Raw genomic sequence first — 20,751 nt, forward strand, 5'->3', positions numbered from 1 at the left:
AAAAATCAATAAATGAAATGACATTCATTTATTAATTTACTAAAAAATTTCTGCACATCAAAGAAAATCAAGAGTTTGAAGAGATAGGCTACAGAATGGGAGAAAATCATCACCAACTGTCCCTCTAATAGAGGACTAATATGTAAAATATATGAAGAAGTAAAAAACACACACACGCACTGAAAAATCAAATTCTCTAATGTGCATGACATACATTCATAAAAATATCAAAGTCAGTCACTAAGCCAAACTTGAGAATGAGGGAGAGGGAAGGGATGGCATGGGTATTGGGAATAGGCTAAATGAGCACTTTGTGCATATATGCCTCTTCCATCTTGTACTCCATTAAGAGATATGGCTATGATGCACCAATAAAAAATAAATTTTTTTAAAAAATTTAAATGAGCTATTGAACTGCATAGCCACTTCTCAAAAGAAGGATTACAATTAGCCAGTAAACATGTGGAAAATGTTTATCTTCATTAGCATTCAGGGAAATGCAAATCAAAACTACCCTAACCACAGTAAGAATTGGAATAATTAAGATCATAAACAAGAATGAATGCTGGTGAGGATGTGGGGTAATAGGAACTCATACACTGCTGGTGGTATTGCAAATTAGTACAACCACTATAGAGATCACTAAGGAGATTTCTCAAAAGACTAGGAATGGGAGCCAAGGCTGGTAGCACACACCTTTAATCCCAGTTTTGGGGTGTCTGAAACAGGTTCCATGCCAGCTTCAGCAACTTAGTGAACCCTCAGCAATTTAGTAAGACTTTGTTTCAAAGTAATAAGTGGCTGGGTGTATAGCTCAGATATCAAAATCCCCTGGGTTTAATCCTCAATGACACACACACACGCATACACACATACATGTGCACACACACACACACACAACTAGCAATGGAACCACCATATGATCTTGCTATACCACTCCTCAGTATCTTTCAAAAAGAATTAATCAGAATACTATGTGATACATGCTTATCAATGTTTATAGCAGCACAATTATGGAACCAAACTAGGTATCCATCAACAGATAAATGAATATTTAAAATGTGGTATGTATACACAATGGAGTTTTACTGAGCCATACATAAAGAAGACAAAACTATGTCATTTGCAGGAAAATGGATGGAACTAGAGAATATTATGCAAAGTGAGATCAACCAGCCTCAGAAAGTCAAGGATAGTATGCTTTCTCTCATATATGGAAGCTAGAGAGAAACTAGAAAATATAAAGGACTTTGGATAAATGTGGGAAACGACCAATAGAATAGTGGAAGAGGATTGAAGGAGGGAGTTGGCGGTAAAGAGGATTGAGGAAGAAAACAGTTCAAATAATGCTTTGGCAATATATGAGAGTATTACTACTAGTATCTCTAGCATGTACAGGGAGGGAAGACGGGTAGTGAGATAGAAAGTGGAAGGAAGTATACCAAGGGTTGTGTGCATGTATGTTTGTATCACAGTGAGCCGGACAATGATGGAAAATTTCAATGCACAAATATAAAAGCATATTTTTAAAAGTTAGTTGAAATGTAAAATCTGAAGCCCTATATAGGACCATTCCATACGCTGATACATTAAAAACTCATTGATCTGTTTTTCACTATGAATGAATCTTCTACCCAGGCATGATTTTGGAACACATATGTCAATAATTTAAAAGATATGTCCTTCCAAATATGTACCTATTTTATTATATTAAAATTTATTATTGCTAATATAATCCAGCTCATCTAAAAATTCTTGGAAGCATTTGAAGTTCTCATGCTTATAGTGGTAGATATAGTTTCTACAATTATAATTTTTGCTGAGGAACTAGAATTTTACTGTTGGCAAGAAAAAGAGGCAACACATACTGTCAATTTTCCTTGAATTGACAGACTTTTGAGAAAATGTCTATTAAACATCTAAATCTGAATAATCATGGTTTATCAGTTACTTTTTGATCCTTTCAAATAAAACTGATGTTCTATGTAAAACCTGACTAGTTTTGCTTATATCTTAAATAGCTGCATAAGTGCTTTTTCTTGAGACAGCAGCAGAAGTGTTTTATTCATACTTCTATTTTGTAACATTCAAGGATAAAGTTTTACTTAGAATAAAAAATATGGTTAGGGGTGTAGCTTGGAGGTAGAATGACCCTGGGCTCAATCCCCAGTATCACAAAAAAAGTTAAATTTTGCTGTATATCATTGTTATTTTTTCTATTTATTCAGATATATTATCGTAATGGGAAAGCAATGATTAATCGCTGAGATTCTATCACTTCCTACATGTATGGCTTTCAGAAAGTTACTTCACCACTATAACCTTAATTATCTCCTCTACAACATGATAATATTTTTTGCTTCATAGGATTATTTTAAGAATTAAACTTAAAATGCTTATAAATCACTTTGGCACAGTGTTTGTAATATAGATCCTCACTAAATATTAGCTATTATTAAACTGTCGTAATTTTAATCTATCTTGGTAACTTAGTAATGCAGAATGTTTCTTTGTCAGCCGGGCATGTTGGCTCACACTTGTAATCCCCGCACTTGGGAGGCTGAGACAGGAGGATCGCACAGGTTCAAAGCCAGCCTCAGCTACTTAGTGAGGCTCTCAGCAACTTAGTGAGACCTGTTTCCAAATAAAGTATGAAAATGGGTCTGGGAGTATAGCCCAGACATAGAAAAGCCCCTGGGTTCCACCCTCAGTACCACCAAAAAAAAAAAAAAATTCTATGTCATGAACATTTTTATAGACTTTTAATTATCTTTTACAAATTTTTTTATTATTTTATATTCTAATTGATGTGTACCATAGGTTTTTCAGTAGTCACGACTTTATATCTTAGTTTTCAGTTTTCTAGTTTTAAAATCATTGCTATAGATAATCTGAGAGTTAAATGTTATGGATTATTCTCTTAATTAAACTGAGCAACTTGTGTTAATTCTACCTTTGTCCAAAGTATATGCGGAACACTTGTGATTCCTATAATTTACATGGATACCAGGAATAGACCATTTTTTTCATCTTTATGAATTCAACTTAATGATGTATCAGAAGAAGCTGTTTCTTAGCATTTGCATTTGAGTTCTAGCAATTTTAAAACTATAAACCCAAAGTTGCTTGAAAAGCTAACATCAAGTATGTAAAGTTATTTTACTCTAAGGCACTAAGTATTGAGTACAAGACCTAGTCTTCCACTTTATATCTTTATAAACACCAGTACAGCTTAGTTTCTGTATCTGTAACATCAAAATATAAATGAAATGGTCTTAAAGTCCCTCTTAGGCCTAAATCCTATTCCTTTGGCATAATTTCTATTCCGGTTGACTAAATATTATTTTTGAGCCCTTCTTTCTGATATTTTATTAATACTCAGTTAAGACAGAAAATTTTACATTTATTTCAGCTTTTGTATTTGTGTTAGTGCTTAAAGCTTGAACTTAACAACTAAAAATATTATTAATTCACTGAAGTTTTTTCTCATTCTTTCTCACATATCTTTGTTAAGAAGAATATTGACTTCTCTTGGTACTCTCTAGAGTACTATTAAGTTATAGAAATATATGAAAGTGGACTGTAGAAATTTTAAAATAGTGAAATTAAGAATACTAACTTTTAGCTGGGTATGGTGACCCATACCTGTAATTCCAGCAACTTGGGAGGCTGAGACAGAAGGATCACAAGTTCAAGACTAGCCTGACAAACTTAGCAAGAACCTGTGCCAAAATAAAAAATAAAAAGTGATGAGGATGTATCCCAGTGGTAGAATGCCATTGAATTTAATCCCCAGTAATGAAAAAAAGAAAAGAAAAAGAAAAGAAAAAGTAGAAGCCAGGCGTGGTGGCTCACGCTTGTAATCCCAGCATTTGGGAAGCTAAGACCAGAGGATTGCAGTTCGCGGACAGCCTCAGCTACTTAGTGAGGCCCTCTGCAACTCAGTGAGACCTGGTTTTAAAATAAAGAATAAAAAATAGATGCCGGGCGTGGTGGCGCATGCTTGTAATCCTCGCTCTTGGGAGGCGGAGACAGGAGGATTGCGCGAGTTCGAAGCCAGCGGCTAGCGTAAGAGACCCTGTTTCAAAAATATAAAATAGGTCTTGGAGTGTAGCCGGGAGGTAGAAGGGCTTCCAGGAACCCCAGTACCACTAAAAAAATAATAATAATAAATAAATAAATAAATAAATAAATAAATAAATAAATAGGGCAGGGGGTATAGTTCGGAGGTAGAATGCCCCTGGGTTCCACCCCCAGACCCGGAAAAAAAAATTTATTAAAAAATTTGCTTTAACTATAATTAAATGACTTTTAATTCCCATACAAAATTTTTAGTGCTTTAGAACATACTTTTAAGCAGTCACAATTTAAATCTGAATATTCAACTGTCCATGTTCCGTTGATGAGTTTATTAGAGATATCTCAAATAAAATTATTTGTAGATCTTATTTTCTCATGATGTATATTCTAAAGTTAGATATTTTCTAGTCCCAAATTTTAGGATTATCAGCTTTCCCTATCTATTCTACTTTTATTAAAGAGAAAACACAAGTTAATTTGAAATTTTAGTGACTATTTCAGAGCATATTATGTGTCAAATAATATACTCTGTTTTGAGATGCAGCAGTGGATAGTCTTACCAACCCTGCCTTCAAGAAGCTCATAGTGGAGTTGGTATGAGAATAAAATTATTTACAAAAAGTCTCTCAAATTTGATAGCCTCAAAGAGCTCTGCTAATCTCGTAGAAAAAGTGTTATGATTAAAGGGCAGGAAGAGGTATTTCATAAACTAGGTGCAGCAAAGAAATATATGTTAAAAAAAGTGCCCTAACTAGAAATCTTCTAAAAACTTAAAACAACACAAATGTTACAATTAAACTGATAAAAATTTTAAATTGTAATTGTCAGTGCTATAATGGACCAATGACATGAGTATTCCTTTTCATACTAGTAGGAATATATTCGAACCTATTAAGCAAAAAGCATTTGCTTAAAATTTATTATTTATTTATATAGTGCACATGCACAGAATCTTAAAATTTTTGTTTTAACTATCTCATTTCAAGAAATTTATGAACAAGATTTATTACATTATTCATGGTAATGAAATCTTAGAAATGCCCTTAATGCTAAATAACTTGTAACATGCACATATATGAGTTAATCTGTAACCTTGAAAAAACATCTAAGAATATTTAATAACATGAAAAAATGCTCAAAATAAAATATGTAGTTTAAAAGAGTAATAGAGATGCATAGGGATGACATGATTTTTTTCTAGTATACATTGTTTTTTAAAATTCAGCTTTATTTTACTTTTTAGATAGAGCCTGATAATAACAAGAATATTTTTTTGCCTACTTTTCAGATTTGTAGCAGATCTTTATAAAGCTAAGTAGAATTTTGGGTTACTATATACCAAAGAATTTTTATATCCAGGATAAGCCATTCTGTTCTTAATTCCATTGATTATAAACTTATATCTTATTTCAATGGAATTTCAAAGGTAGATTTTTTTCTGACTCATATATAAAATAACCAAAAAAAATTTAAGAACTGTTTAAAAGTTCTGTTTAAAAGTTAATCTATTTTAAGGTGCCTAATAACTCTTATGTACCAGAAAAGATAGGAATTATCTTTTTAGGTGAGTAAAAATTTGTAGAAAAATGCATACATTGGATTATTTCTGGCTAAATGATAGGAAATAACTTGTTTAGAAGTCTGATTTGTATGAATTATATTTTCTTGGCATCAAATCTATTATAGAATTTAAGAATAAAAATAAACTTATTATAAAATGTAAATGAGCTGAGGAGAGTGGCTCTTGCCTGTAATCCTATCACTTCTGAAGCAGATGCAAGAGGATCTCGATTCAAGGCCAGCCCCAGCAACTTAGCAAGACCCTGTTTCAAATTAAAAAGGAAAATAGGGTGTGGCTTACTGGTAGAATGCCCTTGGGTTCAATTCCCCAGTGCCTACATATATTATTATATGTATATATGCACACATATATACATATATGTGAATAATTGCAAACATTAGTGAACAATGAGAAATTAAAGCCTTTTAAAATTTTCTTAAGAATGTATGTATATGGGCAGGGGTAGAGAAATCTGTAATGTGCTACTAAGAGTCTTAATTTTGACATCTCGGTTTTTTTATTTTTTGTAACTTTCCATTTTTTTTTACCTTTTTACTTGTTTAGTTCTATAATCACATTGCCTTTCCTCTGGAAACACAGAATAATTTCTTGTTGACATATTTGTATAATTAATCACTTTTTATCTCTTTTTTTACTTTAATAAGCAAATGTAACAGACACACCCACATTATTGAAAGGCTAAATAATGCAATGTAAGTAAAATAGTGAAGTGAAATATAAATCAAGAATCTTTATTTATAGGAATCTGTTTAAATGTTGAGCTTACCCTCACCCCACCCGGGTGCTGGGATCAAACCCAGCTCTCACATAGCTAGGCAAGCACTCTACCACTGACCTATAGCCCCACACCTAAATGTTGAACTCTTAGCCAAATTTTTTTTTTTAATCTTCTACAAATCGTAGCTACCACATACCAATATATACTCAATGATATTGTTTGGAATATAAATAACTTGTAAGAAAAAAGTTATATTTTATGTCACAGATAACCTATAATGTTTTAAAGCAATGCATAGTATAAAATGGTTAAGTCAATTAAATAGTTCTATAAATAAGATGTTCCAGTCCTTTAGACAAGCAGAAATGTTTATATAATCTTGATCTATATCAATATAAAGTATTATCAGGGGAGGAAAGATCATTCTATCAGTAAGAGCCTAAATTTAATTAAAGGATCTGAGAGTCAGACAGTTTAATACCTACTGTGCTTTTTTCATTTGTTGATGTGTTTGAAAAGCCAGTGAACGCTATAAACCTCAGTTCCCTCATAATTAAACCAAATAAAATATATAACCCTTCTAAAATATTTTCACCAATATCTTGTAACTAAAGAAAAGTATAAATGGCTACACCCAGTGATATGAGTCACCTAATGCACGTGCCACAAGCCTAAGATTTGTGTGTGTGTGGGGGGGGGGTCTGGGGATACAACCGAGGGCCACTTGACCTCTGAGCTACACTCCCTGCCCTATTTTTTATTCTTTATTTTGAAACAGGGTCTCACTAAGTTGCGGAGGGCCTCACTAAGGTATCTGAAGCTATCCGCAAACCACGATCCTCCAATCTCAGTCTCTCAAATGCTGGGGTTACAAGCGTGAGCCACCATGCCTGGCTTTATTTTTTTTTTTCCCCCCAGTGGTACTGGGAGTGGAACCAGGGCTTTCTACCTCTAGGCTATACTTCCAGACCTATTTTCTATTTTATTTGGAAACAGGGTCTCACTAAGTTGCTGAGAGCCTCACTAACTAGCTGAGGCTGGCTTTGAACTTGTGCCATCCTCCTATGTCAGCCTCCCAAGCACAGGGATTACAAGCATGAGCCACCACGCCCAGTTTTTGTATTTATTTTAAAAATTAATATAATGTTGGCTTTCTACTCCAGATGTATATGATTATTTTAATAAAAATATAACATTTATAATTACTTGTTATTGAGGATGGACTCATTTTCTACCTTATTAATGAAGAAACAAATCATTTCCAGTGATTTTATAGAAAAGATAAAATTATTTTATATTGAGCTTATTTTGGTAAAATTAGACTAAATAAAAGGAATCAATACCACATACTATATTAGGATCTAGGCAATAGCTTTTGTTTTGGATATTTCTAGAATCCAAATCCTAAAAATATAATAAATGCAAATGACAGTTATTTCATTATTTTACAGGCCAATTCCTGTTAATCCCTAAAGAAAGAGTTCCAGAATGTTGCAAAAGAGGTGGAACAGTGTAATACAGCATTCTCAAACTTTCTGTGAGTGGGGCTCTATCTATCTATCTCTGAGCTACACCACCGGCCCTTTTTTTTTTTTTTTTTTTTTTTTTTTTTGAAACAGGGTCTCTCACTTGGGTTCTGAGAACATTGCTAAGTTGCTGAAGTTGGCCTTGAACCTGTGATCATCCTGTCTCAGCCTCCCAAGTGCTGTGATTATAGATATGCACTACCATGCCTAGCTTTTTCAAACTACAATAGATATGTTTTAAATATTCTAACTAAGAAAGGAAGATTGAAATACTTTTTGTCCTATGGTCAATATCTTTTATAGTCTTATTGAAATGCTTACATAGACTTCTTCAGGGTGGTGAAATGACTAGTGGTGACATAAGTAAACTAATAATTTCAGCTGACTTGTAACCCTCGTAGTTCTTTATATCCAATTCTCAAACTTCATTTATATTTCAGTGATCCTATGGGTAACACAGTTTGAGCATCCCTAACCAGAAAATCCTAAATTCATAATGCTCCAAAATCCAAAATATTTTGACAAATATTCCAAAACCAAAATCTCTGATATCTGCAACGCCTCTAGCCCCAAGCCTTTTGAATAAAGGATATTCAATATATAAATGTTTCATAGTTCAACCTCTTTTATCTTCTGATAATCTTTAGCCTGATAGAAAAGTATGTATAAAAGTAGTTAACAATTGTGAGGCTCTTATAATGAAGAGCAAATTAACTCATCCAAATGCTTCTCTTGTTATTTTTATTTCTCATTTTTATTTATTATTAAAAATAGAGACTTGGAAACTAAAATAGACACTTGGATTAACTGAATTTATTTTATACTACTCCATTATAGTTAGCCAGTGATGTTGACCAGAATAAATTAGAGTATTGCATTTTAAAACCTACTAATTTCAATTTTCCCTATTATTCAAGCTTTAGTTTATAGAGACAAATCTTTTACCAGTTCTTTATGGTGTTTTTCAGTATTAGGTAATATTAGTAGTATTAATTACTTATACTATTATTATCTGTTTCAGGGGCCACAAAGAAATCACACAAAATTTCATTTTACAAACTATGTTGGTTTTGAAAACTGTATTGGTTTTCCAGTCTTACAGTAGTTTCAAAAATAGACTGTAGTCAGAAAATTGATGTCAAGTATTAATAAGTTACTCACAAAGTCTCTGCTTAAAATTGCTCCTCCATTTTTCACATTGAAAGTTCAGTGGTGACTGTCTTTTTCTTATAATTCATTCTAGAAGTTTCTGTACTTGCACTTGCATTTGGAACTGAAATAATATGGGAAATTTTTCAAGTCTTATAGAAATAAAAGACAATGTGGAAAATGGTGTTCACTTGTTCCTATATAACAGTTCTGAAAATCATCACTTTCTTAAGGATTTTAGAAAGCAGTATCAGGCATTAGACTATACTTTCTACAGGAAACTACCAAAACTATCTTTATAATCCAAATATTGTGAGTCTGCATTTAAGGTGAGAAATAGCTTTTGTTATAAAGATATTCTCTGAGATAAAAGAGATAAGACAATCTATATCTTGCTTCCAGGAAGTAAAATTTTATAGTAGGATCAAGTTGTTTACTTTCCTGAAGACCATAATACTAGGGAGTTGGTATCACACTGATATTTTTATCTTTCCAATAAAAGGAAAATCACAGCTAACTTGACCTATGCTAGTCGGAATTGAGATCATTTTGCCAGTGCAGGAATTCAGAATGAAAAACTATTTAGTCTCTTGCCTACCATGTGCACAGCCCTGGACTTTATCCCAAGCACCACTCACAAAACCTGGTCTGAAGCTCCCTCCCACCAATGCTCTACTTTTATGGGGGGAGGGTCTCCCTCTAACCAAAACATTAGTTCTTATTAGAACTCTGATAATTAAAAAAAGCTCATCTTACAAGGTACTTTGTATTTAGAATCTTTCTTTATTCATTATATAGTAATGTGAAACAAATTTTTAAGATAGCAATTTTACTTTCTTACCTGAGAGGAAAATTCAACCAGAATAACAGAAAGCTTTAAAGGAATGACTATATCTAACATTGGTCTGGCATTAAAATTTTCTGGTTGGGCAGCACGATTGTTTAATTGAGAATCTCACTGACAGCTGAACAACCTCAGCACTTGGGTCAGCAAGCAGAGGAGCTTCACTCTGTCACCTATCAAGAATGATGATTGTCAGGACTGATCTTTCCACGTAAAGAACACTCGTGTTTCTAGTCATACCATTGATGTTTTCTGCTATTACAATGAAATAGACAAACACTGACAGAGAAAAAGTGCATAGGTATATTTGTAATTCTTTGTTTTTTGTAAGCCAAATGCAAATGTAACACTACTCCAGATACTGCTTCATCAGAAGTCCCCAAGATAACCAAAAGTAAGTGCCAATTTCCTCATCTCAGGAATAGTGCCATAACAAAGTTCTAGTGACCAGCTTATTTGCAGAGCATGTCATACAGCCTCTTGGTTAGTTAACTCCTTGGCCTCCTAAGAGATACCTAAGAATCAACTGATGTTTTTGCATGTGTTATTTACTAATGTATAGAAAAATTTTAAGTTCACTTTTTCTTTATTCTGTCTTTTTTACCCATCTTCCCTCATTGTAGCAAATTAGACGGCCGGATGAAAGCAAAGGAGTTGCTAGTAGAGTTGGATCCCTCAAAGTAAATATGTTTCTAACATTTTTTGGCAAGATTTCGTCTATAGCCTACACTTCTTCCTTTTTGGAGGGTGGTGGGAGGAAGGGGGCTTTTTCCATTTTTCACCATCCCATTTTTTTTTATTTTGATATTTTTATTGGCTGTTGGGTCATATTATTTTTTTTGTTTCAGCTACACATAGAGCAACCAGCTGAAGGCAAGCTGCCAAATAACTAGCTTTGAATGGCACCACAAACAAGAGAAAGGGCAACTGCCTCATTACAGGTGCCTATAATTTGGGTTTCTAGAGTAAACCGTTCCTCTGATTGATGTCACTGATTGTGTTTTAAGTTTCTCTTACTAGAGAACTAATCTATTTTTAGAATGTTATTTCCCTTTTTAGTGTTTTTTAAAAATATATTTAAATGCTATTTAGTGTCATCAGTTATAACTCATTTCAGAAAAAAATTATTATGAATTAAAACATGTATTGACTACATGTAATCTTAAGGATTAAAAATAATTTTATGTGATGCTAGTAGAAGGGGCCCACATATAGCTAAGTGTGTAAGCACTCTTAGTCTTCTTTGTTTTATTTTTAAAGTTTAAATTTTTGATATAATAGCCAGAAACAGAGATATATCTAAATGTTTGCCCATTCATGTATATGATCTGAAAATATACAACTTAAAGGTTTCTGATTTGATGGTCCCATTTTCAGTGGCCAAATACCACTTGGTCATTATATATTGGGCACTCATCACTCAAACATTAAATCACAATGAAAAGGTAAACAAATTATCACCCTTAAAAAACACAGACATAGTCATTGATCACTTTTAATGCTGCCACCGTAAATGCAAGTTAGAAAATTGCTAAACTCTAAAATATGCAGAATAGTCTACCACAAAAATTAACTACTTTTTTATATCTCAAATCGTATCTGTCCTTATAGTAACAGTAACTGTTAAATTAATCATCATGCCAGATAATCAGTGCAATGGAATTTTCTAAAATTTAGTACCTACCTTAAAGCCAAATATTGAATCATTTCAAAATTTACACACCTCCTACTTATTTCCATTTAACAGTTTATGAGACATAGATTTCTGCACTTTTCTCTCCTTCTGACTTCTTAGTTTTACTTTTTTTGTTGTTTATTTATTTATTTGTGTGTGCACACACATCAGTGCACATGGATGAAGGTGTATTTTGTATGTTTTTATTCTTTATTCTTGAAAAACCATCCTCTGTTCTTTAACACTGCTCTATAGTGGGTGTTATATTAAAATGTTATTTCACTAAGGATGCTCAAAGTGGATGAAAGTGTTGATTGTCTGCCTATTTCAAAAACTGGGCAATTTAAGATTATTCAGTTAGGAAAATGTGATGATGTAGCAGTAGCATTCCTCACTGTCTACCTGTGAGGTATCATATTTTACCTTGTCATTAAGAGAAGATAAACTCACTGTTGTAAAGACAATGGATTATGAGAAGGTGCAGTACAATATTTTTGAAAGTTACTTATCGAAAACTAAGATAAAAAAGGCATCCATAACTATTGCACCTTCTATTATAAACTAGATTGTATGTGGAAGTGGTGTGTGTGTGTGTGTGTGTGTGTGTGTGTGTGTGTGTGTAATTATCTCAAAGTTCAGATTCTGGATATAAAGAACTTTAAGTTATAAATGTATGTTTATTACTTTTGAGTGTATATACAGTATGATTATGTATATACACATGTATGCTTAATAACAAAAGGTATAATTCACAGTTCAGTCAGTTCATCTCAGTATGGATGCAGTCTTAAATCAGAAAACATATTTGGGGGAAAATACAAATTCCATTATCTTTAAATATTTTTACTTAGTAGTTCTACCAAATAGAAAAATTTAAATTGAACCTCATATAGATTATAAGGATAGTTTCATTATTTATTATCACTAATATTTTGGGGTGAAAAGATAACTGGAATTAAAATGTTGGCTTCTTAGTCATGGGTTTGTTGAGTATGTATTATGTTATACAAAGATCTTTGATGTTTTAAAACATTTGCCACAGGCAGTGAGAAATGTGTAATGCTATGATCTTATTTTTAAAAGGAAAAAGAGGAAAACTGAAAAGAGAACAAGTTACCTTTTCAATTCATTTTCTGATGTTTACATGTAGCTCCATCGAAAGCTGGAGGAGCTCAGAGATCACCTAGAAGGCAATGTGAAAGGATACTCTCTCAGAGTAAATGTACGATTTTACTTGATGATTTTTTTCCCCCTAAACTTCTGCTGACTGGTAATTCCAAATCTGATTGGTTTGTCCTCTCATCTCCATCTCCTTTACTTTCTGTCTCTTCCTCCCCCCCACTCCTTTCTTTCTTTTCTAGCTGCGGCTTCATGCTCACATTTGTGAAATAAATATTAAATTATCAGCATAGAAAAATACTTAAACCACATTAAGATTGCAGGTTATTTAATAACATTTGCCCCCAATGCAAAATAAAAACTTTCATTTTAAAATCAGTATATTTTATATTCTAGTGTAATTTCCTGAGTATCTTTTCATGAGACTTCTGTTCAGAGTTTTTTCATTGACCATGTCTTTTGTCCCTTGTTGGATATGTCAATAAGATTATAAATTATGGACTGGGTCCAAAGAGTAGAACCTTGATAATTTAATTTCAATTTTCAAGGAAAATGATCAATGCCAGATTGTCAACATGATAATCTGGCAAGTGGACGCATTTCAGAATTTTTGGAATCATTTTTTTTTTGTTGTTTAAAAATAAGAAAATTAGCAACAAGCATCTTCACCAGAAATACCTTCATGCAACATCTTACAAATACTTCAGCTAAAGAATCATATATCAAAGACAGTCACTGAAGGAAAACAACACCTGATAGCCCCCAATACCGTACATATATCATATAGGGTGTGTGTGTGTGTGTGTGTGTGTGTGTGTGTGTGTGTGTGTGAGGGGGGGGGAGAGGGAGGGAGAGAGACAATAGGTTTTGTTTTTTGTGGTACTGGGGTTCCTGGAAGCCCTTCTACCTCTGGGCTACACTCCCAGACCTATTTTATACCTTTTTTAAATTTGGAAACAGGGTCTCTTAAAGTCAGCACAGCTGGCTTCAAACCTGCTCGATCCTCCTGTCTCAGCCTCCCAAGCGCAGGGATCACAAGCATGCACCACCACGCCCGGCCAATACATATATTTAAAATCAGGACCAAGCATTCTAAAAACCTAAACTATTGCCGGGCGTGGTGGCTCACGCTTGTAATCCCCGCGCTTGGGAGGCGGAGACAGGAAGATCATGCAGGTTTGAAGCCAGCCACAGCTACTTAGTGAGGCTCTCAGCAACTTAGTGAGACCCTATTTCCAAATAAAATATAAAATAGGTCTGGGAGTATAACCACGGGGGTAGAAAGCCCCGGGTTTCATCCCCAGTACCACAAAAAAATATAAATAAATATATGTTTTGAAGAAAAGTGGAAGTAAGCTCTCTCAAGTATTATGTGACATAAATATGAAAGAAGACATTTAAATTATTACACATATTGTGTGTATATATATCATATATCATATATATATCATATATAATTTATTATTTAACCCTGACCTTATTTTCCCAGAGCTTATAAAAAAGTTCCTGGAATCTAACTCCTGATTTACTTCTTTCCAAGTTTATTGTCATTCATTTAATTCATGTTGCCATAATAATTTGGCCATAAAGAGTAGAATAAACTGTGTGTGGTGTCACACACTCTTAATTCCAGTACTTGGGAGGCTAAAAAAAAAGGATTACAGGTTCATAGACAGCCTTAGCTACTTAGGCCCTCCGCAACTTAGTAATACCCTGTTTCAAAATAAAGAATAAAAAATAGGCTGGCTGGGGAGTGTACCTTGGAGGTACAGTGCCCCTGAGTTCAGTCTCCAGTATACCAAAAAAAAAAAGTACAATAAATCTAGGGAGATGGCAATTCTCTGATACTTCAATCTCTTTTTAATTATATACCACATGTAGTCATATATAAATAAGTAGTTTTTATTAATATTAGTTGTTAAATTCTGATTGTTAAAGAAAGAAATCAATACTAGTATCTCATTTATCTTACTACATTTTATTGTTGTTGATGTGGTACTGTAGACTGAACACAGGGAATGAGCATTCTACCTCTCAGCTATACCCTCAGCCCTATTATATTTTTCCTTTTGGAACAGGGTCTCACTAAGTTGCTGAGGTACCTCACTAAAAAGCTGAGATTGGCCTTGAACCTGTGATCCTCATGTCTCAACCTCCCAAGTACTGGGATTACAAGTATGTCTGGCTTTATGTCTTTGATCCAGTCTTCTTTTTCTATTCTTAGCAGAATTTAAAAGATCTTAAATAAGCAGTTTCCAAAACCTGTTACATTGTCTTTACATTTTTAAAAAAAAATGGTTATAACCAGAGGTGATGGTACACATCTGTAATTCTAGTACTTGAGAAGGTAAGACAGGAGGATCATAGATTCGAGACCAACTTCAGCAATTTAGTAAGATTCTGTTTAAAAAAAACAAACAAACAAAAAAAATGAGCCTGACGTGGTGGCGCATGCTTGTAATCCCAGCATTTGGGAGGCTGAGACATGAGGATCACAGTTTGTGAACAGCCTCAGCTACTTATTGAGGCCCTCAGCAACTTAGTGAGACCTGTTTCAAAATAAAGAATAAAAAAATTAGGCAAGGGGTGTAGCTTAGAGGTCAAATGCCCCTGGGTTCCATCCCCAGACCCTCAAAAAAAAAAAAAAAAAAATGTCAAAGTTGCTGAGAGTATATCTCAGAAGGAGAATACCCCTAGACTCAATCCCCAGTACCAAAATTAATTAGTATAAAGCTTATGACTAAACTTTCTGACTATATTGACCATTTTCCTAGAAACCTATAAAAATATTTAATATATGTATTTTAGTGTCATGCTGTTCCCTAACCGATCATGAGAATTAATGTTTTTTTTTAATTAAATAGACTAGAAAGTTGACCTGCTAAGGTCTATATGGTAAGGAGTTCTAAGGAATTATAACTACTAGATATAGAAAAGCACAAACAAAACAATTAAAAGACAAATGCTGTCTTCTCGAGAGATCAGGTGAGAAAACATGCAAATCAAATGCTTTTCAAAGTGTTCAGTCTCTCTACTTGCCCCTTAATTCCTGTTACCAAAGCACACCATAAAATACAACTTGTACATTTAAAATGTTACATAAAAGAAAAACAATGCACCAATAAAAAATTTAACTATAAAAGGTAAAAACTTAATCTCAGAACCATAGACTAAATTTAAAAACTTATGTTTCTAAAGTGTGAATTAACAGTGACCATTTCATTCTGTGAAAATTTACTGCAGATGTTCACACAAGAGCGCGCACACACACACACACACACACACACACACACACACACACACCTTCTCATTCATTAAAACACTGCTGAGTTATTTTAGTAAAGGGAAAGATTTAGAACTATGTTGCGTGGTGGCGCACGCTTGTAATCCCCGCGCTTGGGAGGCGGAGACAGGAGGATCGCGCAGGTTCGAAGCCAGCCGTGCTGGCGTAAGAGACCCTGTTTCAAAAATATAAAATAGGTCTGGGAGTGTAGCCCGGAGGAAGGAGGGCTTCCAGGAACCCCAGTACCACCAAAAAAAACACAAACAAAAAAAGAACTATGTTGCCAATTAAATGTCTTGTTTAAATAGAGAATGTGACACATCATTCAGAACTGTGGGGTGATTATTTAATTAAATCATTTATGCTTCAACTAGTATGATGCATACAATATATTATTTTTTAGAAAGAACAGAACCTTGCATCCTCTTGATGAATGAGCCCTATAATTTTCTGAATACTATTAAATTTTTTTAATTTATTTTGTTTGTTTTTTTTTTGTAGTACCAGGGTTCCTGGAAACCCTTCTACTTCTGAGCTACACTTCCAGACCTATTTTTTATACTTTTTTATTTGGAAACAGGGTCTCTTAAGGCAGCGCTTGCGGCTGGCTTCAAACCTGCATGATCCTCCTGTATTCGCCTCCCAAGCGCAGGGATTACAAGCGTGCGCCACCACGCCCAGCTTATTTATTTTTCTTATGAAAACATTCTTCATCCTACATTGGTTCTTCTATAACAAAAAAACAGAATGTGTAAACTCTTGTTATGTAAGTTAAGAATGCATCATTTTTTCCTACATTGTACAAAGCAGGATATTGTGAACTCTAAATGGGTTTTTAGCGATTTTAATAATAACACAATTACTGTTAATAATCTCTAAGCAGAATTTGCCTAATTTAATGAGCATAAAAATCCTTAGATTGATGGTATGTTGAAAATAATGACCAAAGGATAAAACCATATAAAGAAAATTTTTCACTTAATCATTTCATTTAGTCAAATGAAATGTAATAAATTACAAGCAGAGACTATTAATAGTCTCTGCTTGTAATCCCAGCATTTGGGAGGCTGAGACCAGAGGATCGCGGTTCGCGGACAGCATCAGCTACTACTTATTGAGGCCTTCTGCAACTTAGTGAGACCCTGTTTCAAAATAAAGAATAAAAAAAAAAATAGGGCAGGGGCTGTATCTCGGAGGTCACATACCCCTGGGTTCCATCCCCAGACCCACAAAAAAAAATGTAATATTCTATAAGGAAAATAATAAAAAGGAATGCAGAAAATTAAAGACCAGTGTATATATTGTTAAAGACAGAAATACATAGGATAAGATAATACAAACTAATGCTTTATTTAGATAATATAAACCAAAGTAAATTTACAAAGAAATTAGTTAAAGAACTTTAGAGCCTGAATATGATTCAAAAAAAGTAAACTATCATAAATTAAAGAAATACAAGAAAAGAAGTAAAAATATTCATTATCCACATATTTGTATTTTTATCTAAATCCTCAGTCTGTATAATATGATAATAAATTTCTATTCAGCTACAAATACATATAGGTAGCTTTTGGCTAGCCAAGTGTGTGTGTGTGTGTGTGTGTGTGTGTGTGTGTGTGTGTGTGTGTGAAGTGTGTGAATGGAACTCATGGGCACTCTACCTCCAAGCTACACCGCCAGCCCTATTTCTTATTCATTTGTGTGTGTGTGTGTGTGTGTGTGTGTGTGTGTGTGTGTGTGTGTTACTGAGGATGGAACCCAAGGGCATTCTACCTCCAAGCTACACCCCCAGCCCTAATTTTTTATTCTTTATATTTTGAAACAGGGTCTCACTGAGTTGCAAGGGGCATCACAAAGTAGCTGAGGCTATTCGCACACCGTGATCCTCCGGTCTCCGCCTCCCAAATACTGGAATTACAAGTGTGCACCACCATGCCTGGCTCTATTTCTTAATATTTATTTTGAAACAGGGTCTCACTAAGTTGGAAAGGCCCTCACTAAGTAGCTGAGGCGAACCTGTGATCCTCCTGTCTCAGCCTCCCTAATGCTGAGATTACAAGCAAGCATCACCACACCTGGCTCCAGATATGTTAATTTTTAAAGACTTTGCCAAACAATAAAAAGGGATATGGCTTATGAAGGCAAATTATTGGCACATAAGTGAAACTAAGATGAAAATGATGAAATAAAAGTAATATAACAATTATCCATAATTTATTTCTATGCTTATACAAATAAAGAAATGGGATTGGCGGTGAAAGTAGTCAGTCAAGAGATGCAAACTGGGCATTGTCCTGCAGGCTTGTAATTTCAGCATTCTGGAGGCTGAGACAGGAGGATCACAGGTTCGCGGCCAACCTCAGCTACTTAGTGAGCCCCTCTGCAACTTAGTAAGACCCTGTTTCAAAATAAAGAATAAAAAAAAATAGGGCTGGGGGTATAACTTGGAGGTAGAAAGCCTCTGGGTTCAATCCCTGGAGCCGCAAAACAGACAAACAAACAAACATAAAGAGGTGCAGTTATCACCTAAAGTGAGCAAATGATTCTTAATAAATACTAAGAAAGTCAGAAAGTAACCTAATAAGTACTAAGAAAGTCAGAAAGCCTTTTGGAGAGTATTATTTTAAAGTGTTTATAGTTTTCTGAATGCCATTAGACTAGTATGAAATACAGCTAATGTAATGATTTAGATTACTGTAAATGTTTAGATCTTCCAAAATTAGTATTTTCACTTTATCCTAAAAGTATTTTAGTATTAGTGTTTTCACCTTAGTTCTGAATTACTGTCTTTTATTTTAATGAATAAGTACCTATTGTCTTTGAAGATTTTTGCACTTTACATTTTTTCAGTAAGTTTTCTACATCAGGGTTGGCAAACCATCCTGTGGGCCAAATCCCACTCATTTATGAGGTCCACAGGGTAAGAATAATTTTTGTATTTTTAAATGGTGAAGAAGGAAATAAAAAACATTTCATGTCATGTGAAGATTATACAAAATTCAAATTTCAGTGTCCAAAAATAAAGTTTTATTGAAACATAGATATACTTATTCATTTACATATAATCTACATCTTCATCTTTTATTTCATTTTATGTTCAACTCTGTATTATAACTTTTGAACTACAATAGAAAATAGCTAAAAAGAAGAGACTGCATGCATAACTCACAAGACCTACAATATTTTATTTTTTATAGAAAAAGTTTGCTAGACCCTTATAACTGAGTAGTACATCAAGATAACATAGTCCCAGCTTCTCTGAAGTCTGAGGCAGCAGATTTGCAAGTTCAAAGCCAGCCTGAGCAACTTAATGAGACCCTATCTTAAAAATAAAAGAGGGCCGGGCTTGGTGGCACACAATTGTAATCTCAGCATTGGGGAGGCTGAGACTGGAGAATCATGAACTCGGCTACTTAGGGAGGTCCTTCACAACTTACTGAAACCCTGTTTCAAAAATAAAAAGAAAAAATAGGGCTGGGAGTGTAGCTCGGAGGTACACTGCCCCTGGGTTCCATCCCTAGTATTGCAAAAAATAAATAAATAAATAAAAATAGTAAAGATAAAAAAGAATGTTGCTTAGGAATAGCTCTCTGGGCTCAATCCTAGTATGAAAGAAAGAAACCCAGAGAAGGGGAGAGAGGAGAAAGGGAGAGAGGGAAGAAAGAAAATGCTTATTATATAGTCTGTAAAATCTCTTCATTTTAGAGCTTAAGAAAAAGAAAGCTGCTCATTTTTTCTGTAGATGATTTCATATTATTCTCATGGAAGTGTTTATTTAAAAGAGTGAGATGATCTACCTTTATATTTTTAGTCTTCTTTTTTTTACATTGTTTTCTCTACTCTAGCTTTACATAACACCTCCCCCACCCACAACACACTCACACATACACAGAATCCCACAGAATTATCATTATTAAGCCTTCAAATATGGAATTGTCCTACAAAGTACAGATTATAAATTCCCTCACAGTTGGGTAAGGCTCCTTTGGGGGATTTAGGGCATAAAACTGAATTTCATTTTTTTTCTCTTCTAAACGTTTTTTAAATGTTTTTAGAGTAATTTTGTTATGAACATTGATTTCTCTGTTTATTTTTTTCATTATATCTTAATAAAGATTATTTCCCCTGCAGCCCATGATGAGCTTTTGGTTTCTGCTAGTTGCCTATTTGACCCCACTTAAAATCTTAAACCCTCTATATGAAAATTTTACATAACTGGTATAGGTATACTGGCATGATCAAGTACTATATAATACTTTTACTACAGCACTTAAAAACCTAAAAGTTTGCCAGGCATGGTGGCGCACGCTTATAATCCCTGTGCTTGGGAGGCAGAGACAGGAGGATCGCGCTGGTTCGGAGCCAGCCTCGCTGGTTTAAGAGACCCTGTTTCCACATAAAAGTTAAAAACTAGGTCTGGGAGTGTAGCCCGTGGGAGTGTAGCCCGGAGGTAGAAGGGCTTCCAGGAACCCCAGTACCACCAAAAAAAAAAAAAAAAAAAAATCTAAAAGTTATTTACAATGAATCAACCATTTTGGGGCCGGGCTGAACAATTGGAACATTAGTCCTTAGATGAGTAAACAGTCAGTAGATAACTAAATATCTGTTTGTTTATAGAGTTTACTTTCCTTGGACAAAGTTGGTATCTTTCTGTTCTTATGTGTTTGAACCTCTTAAATCTTCCCTGTTTAATATTTTGGCATTTACTTAATATACAGTTACTTACTATTTCATTTGTAATCCTTATGTAACATCCTGATTATTTCAGTAGATGA

The 20,751-nt window shown here is 34.0% G+C and overlaps 1 protein-coding gene across 9 annotated transcripts in view; it reads left to right on the plus strand.

Moving 5' to 3' along the window:
• GPHN (gephyrin) overlaps positions 1-20,751 on the plus strand; it is a gene marked incomplete at both ends in the record, with an annotated part of 546,660 nt that overhangs the window by 337,921 nt on the left and 187,988 nt on the right. For 4 of the 9 annotated variants that reach the window (XM_080706865.1, XM_080706869.1, XM_080706868.1 and 1 more), the window contains one exon: positions 10,523-10,579. The exons of 3 other annotated variants lie outside the window; for them this stretch is intronic. In XM_080706865.1, the coding sequence (XP_080562991.1) occupies positions 10,523-10,579 (57 nt within the window). Of the gene's footprint in view, positions 1-10,522; positions 10,580-12,724; positions 12,797-20,751 lie in introns of all 9 variants that reach the window. 2 more of the 9 variants (XM_080706866.1, XM_080706870.1) reach the window with 2 other exon arrangements.

The sequence above is a fragment of the Muscardinus avellanarius genome (assembly GCF_963383645.1).
Source record: "Muscardinus avellanarius genome assembly, chromosome: 12".
Lineage (NCBI taxonomy): Eukaryota > Metazoa > Chordata > Mammalia > Rodentia > Gliridae > Muscardinus > Muscardinus avellanarius.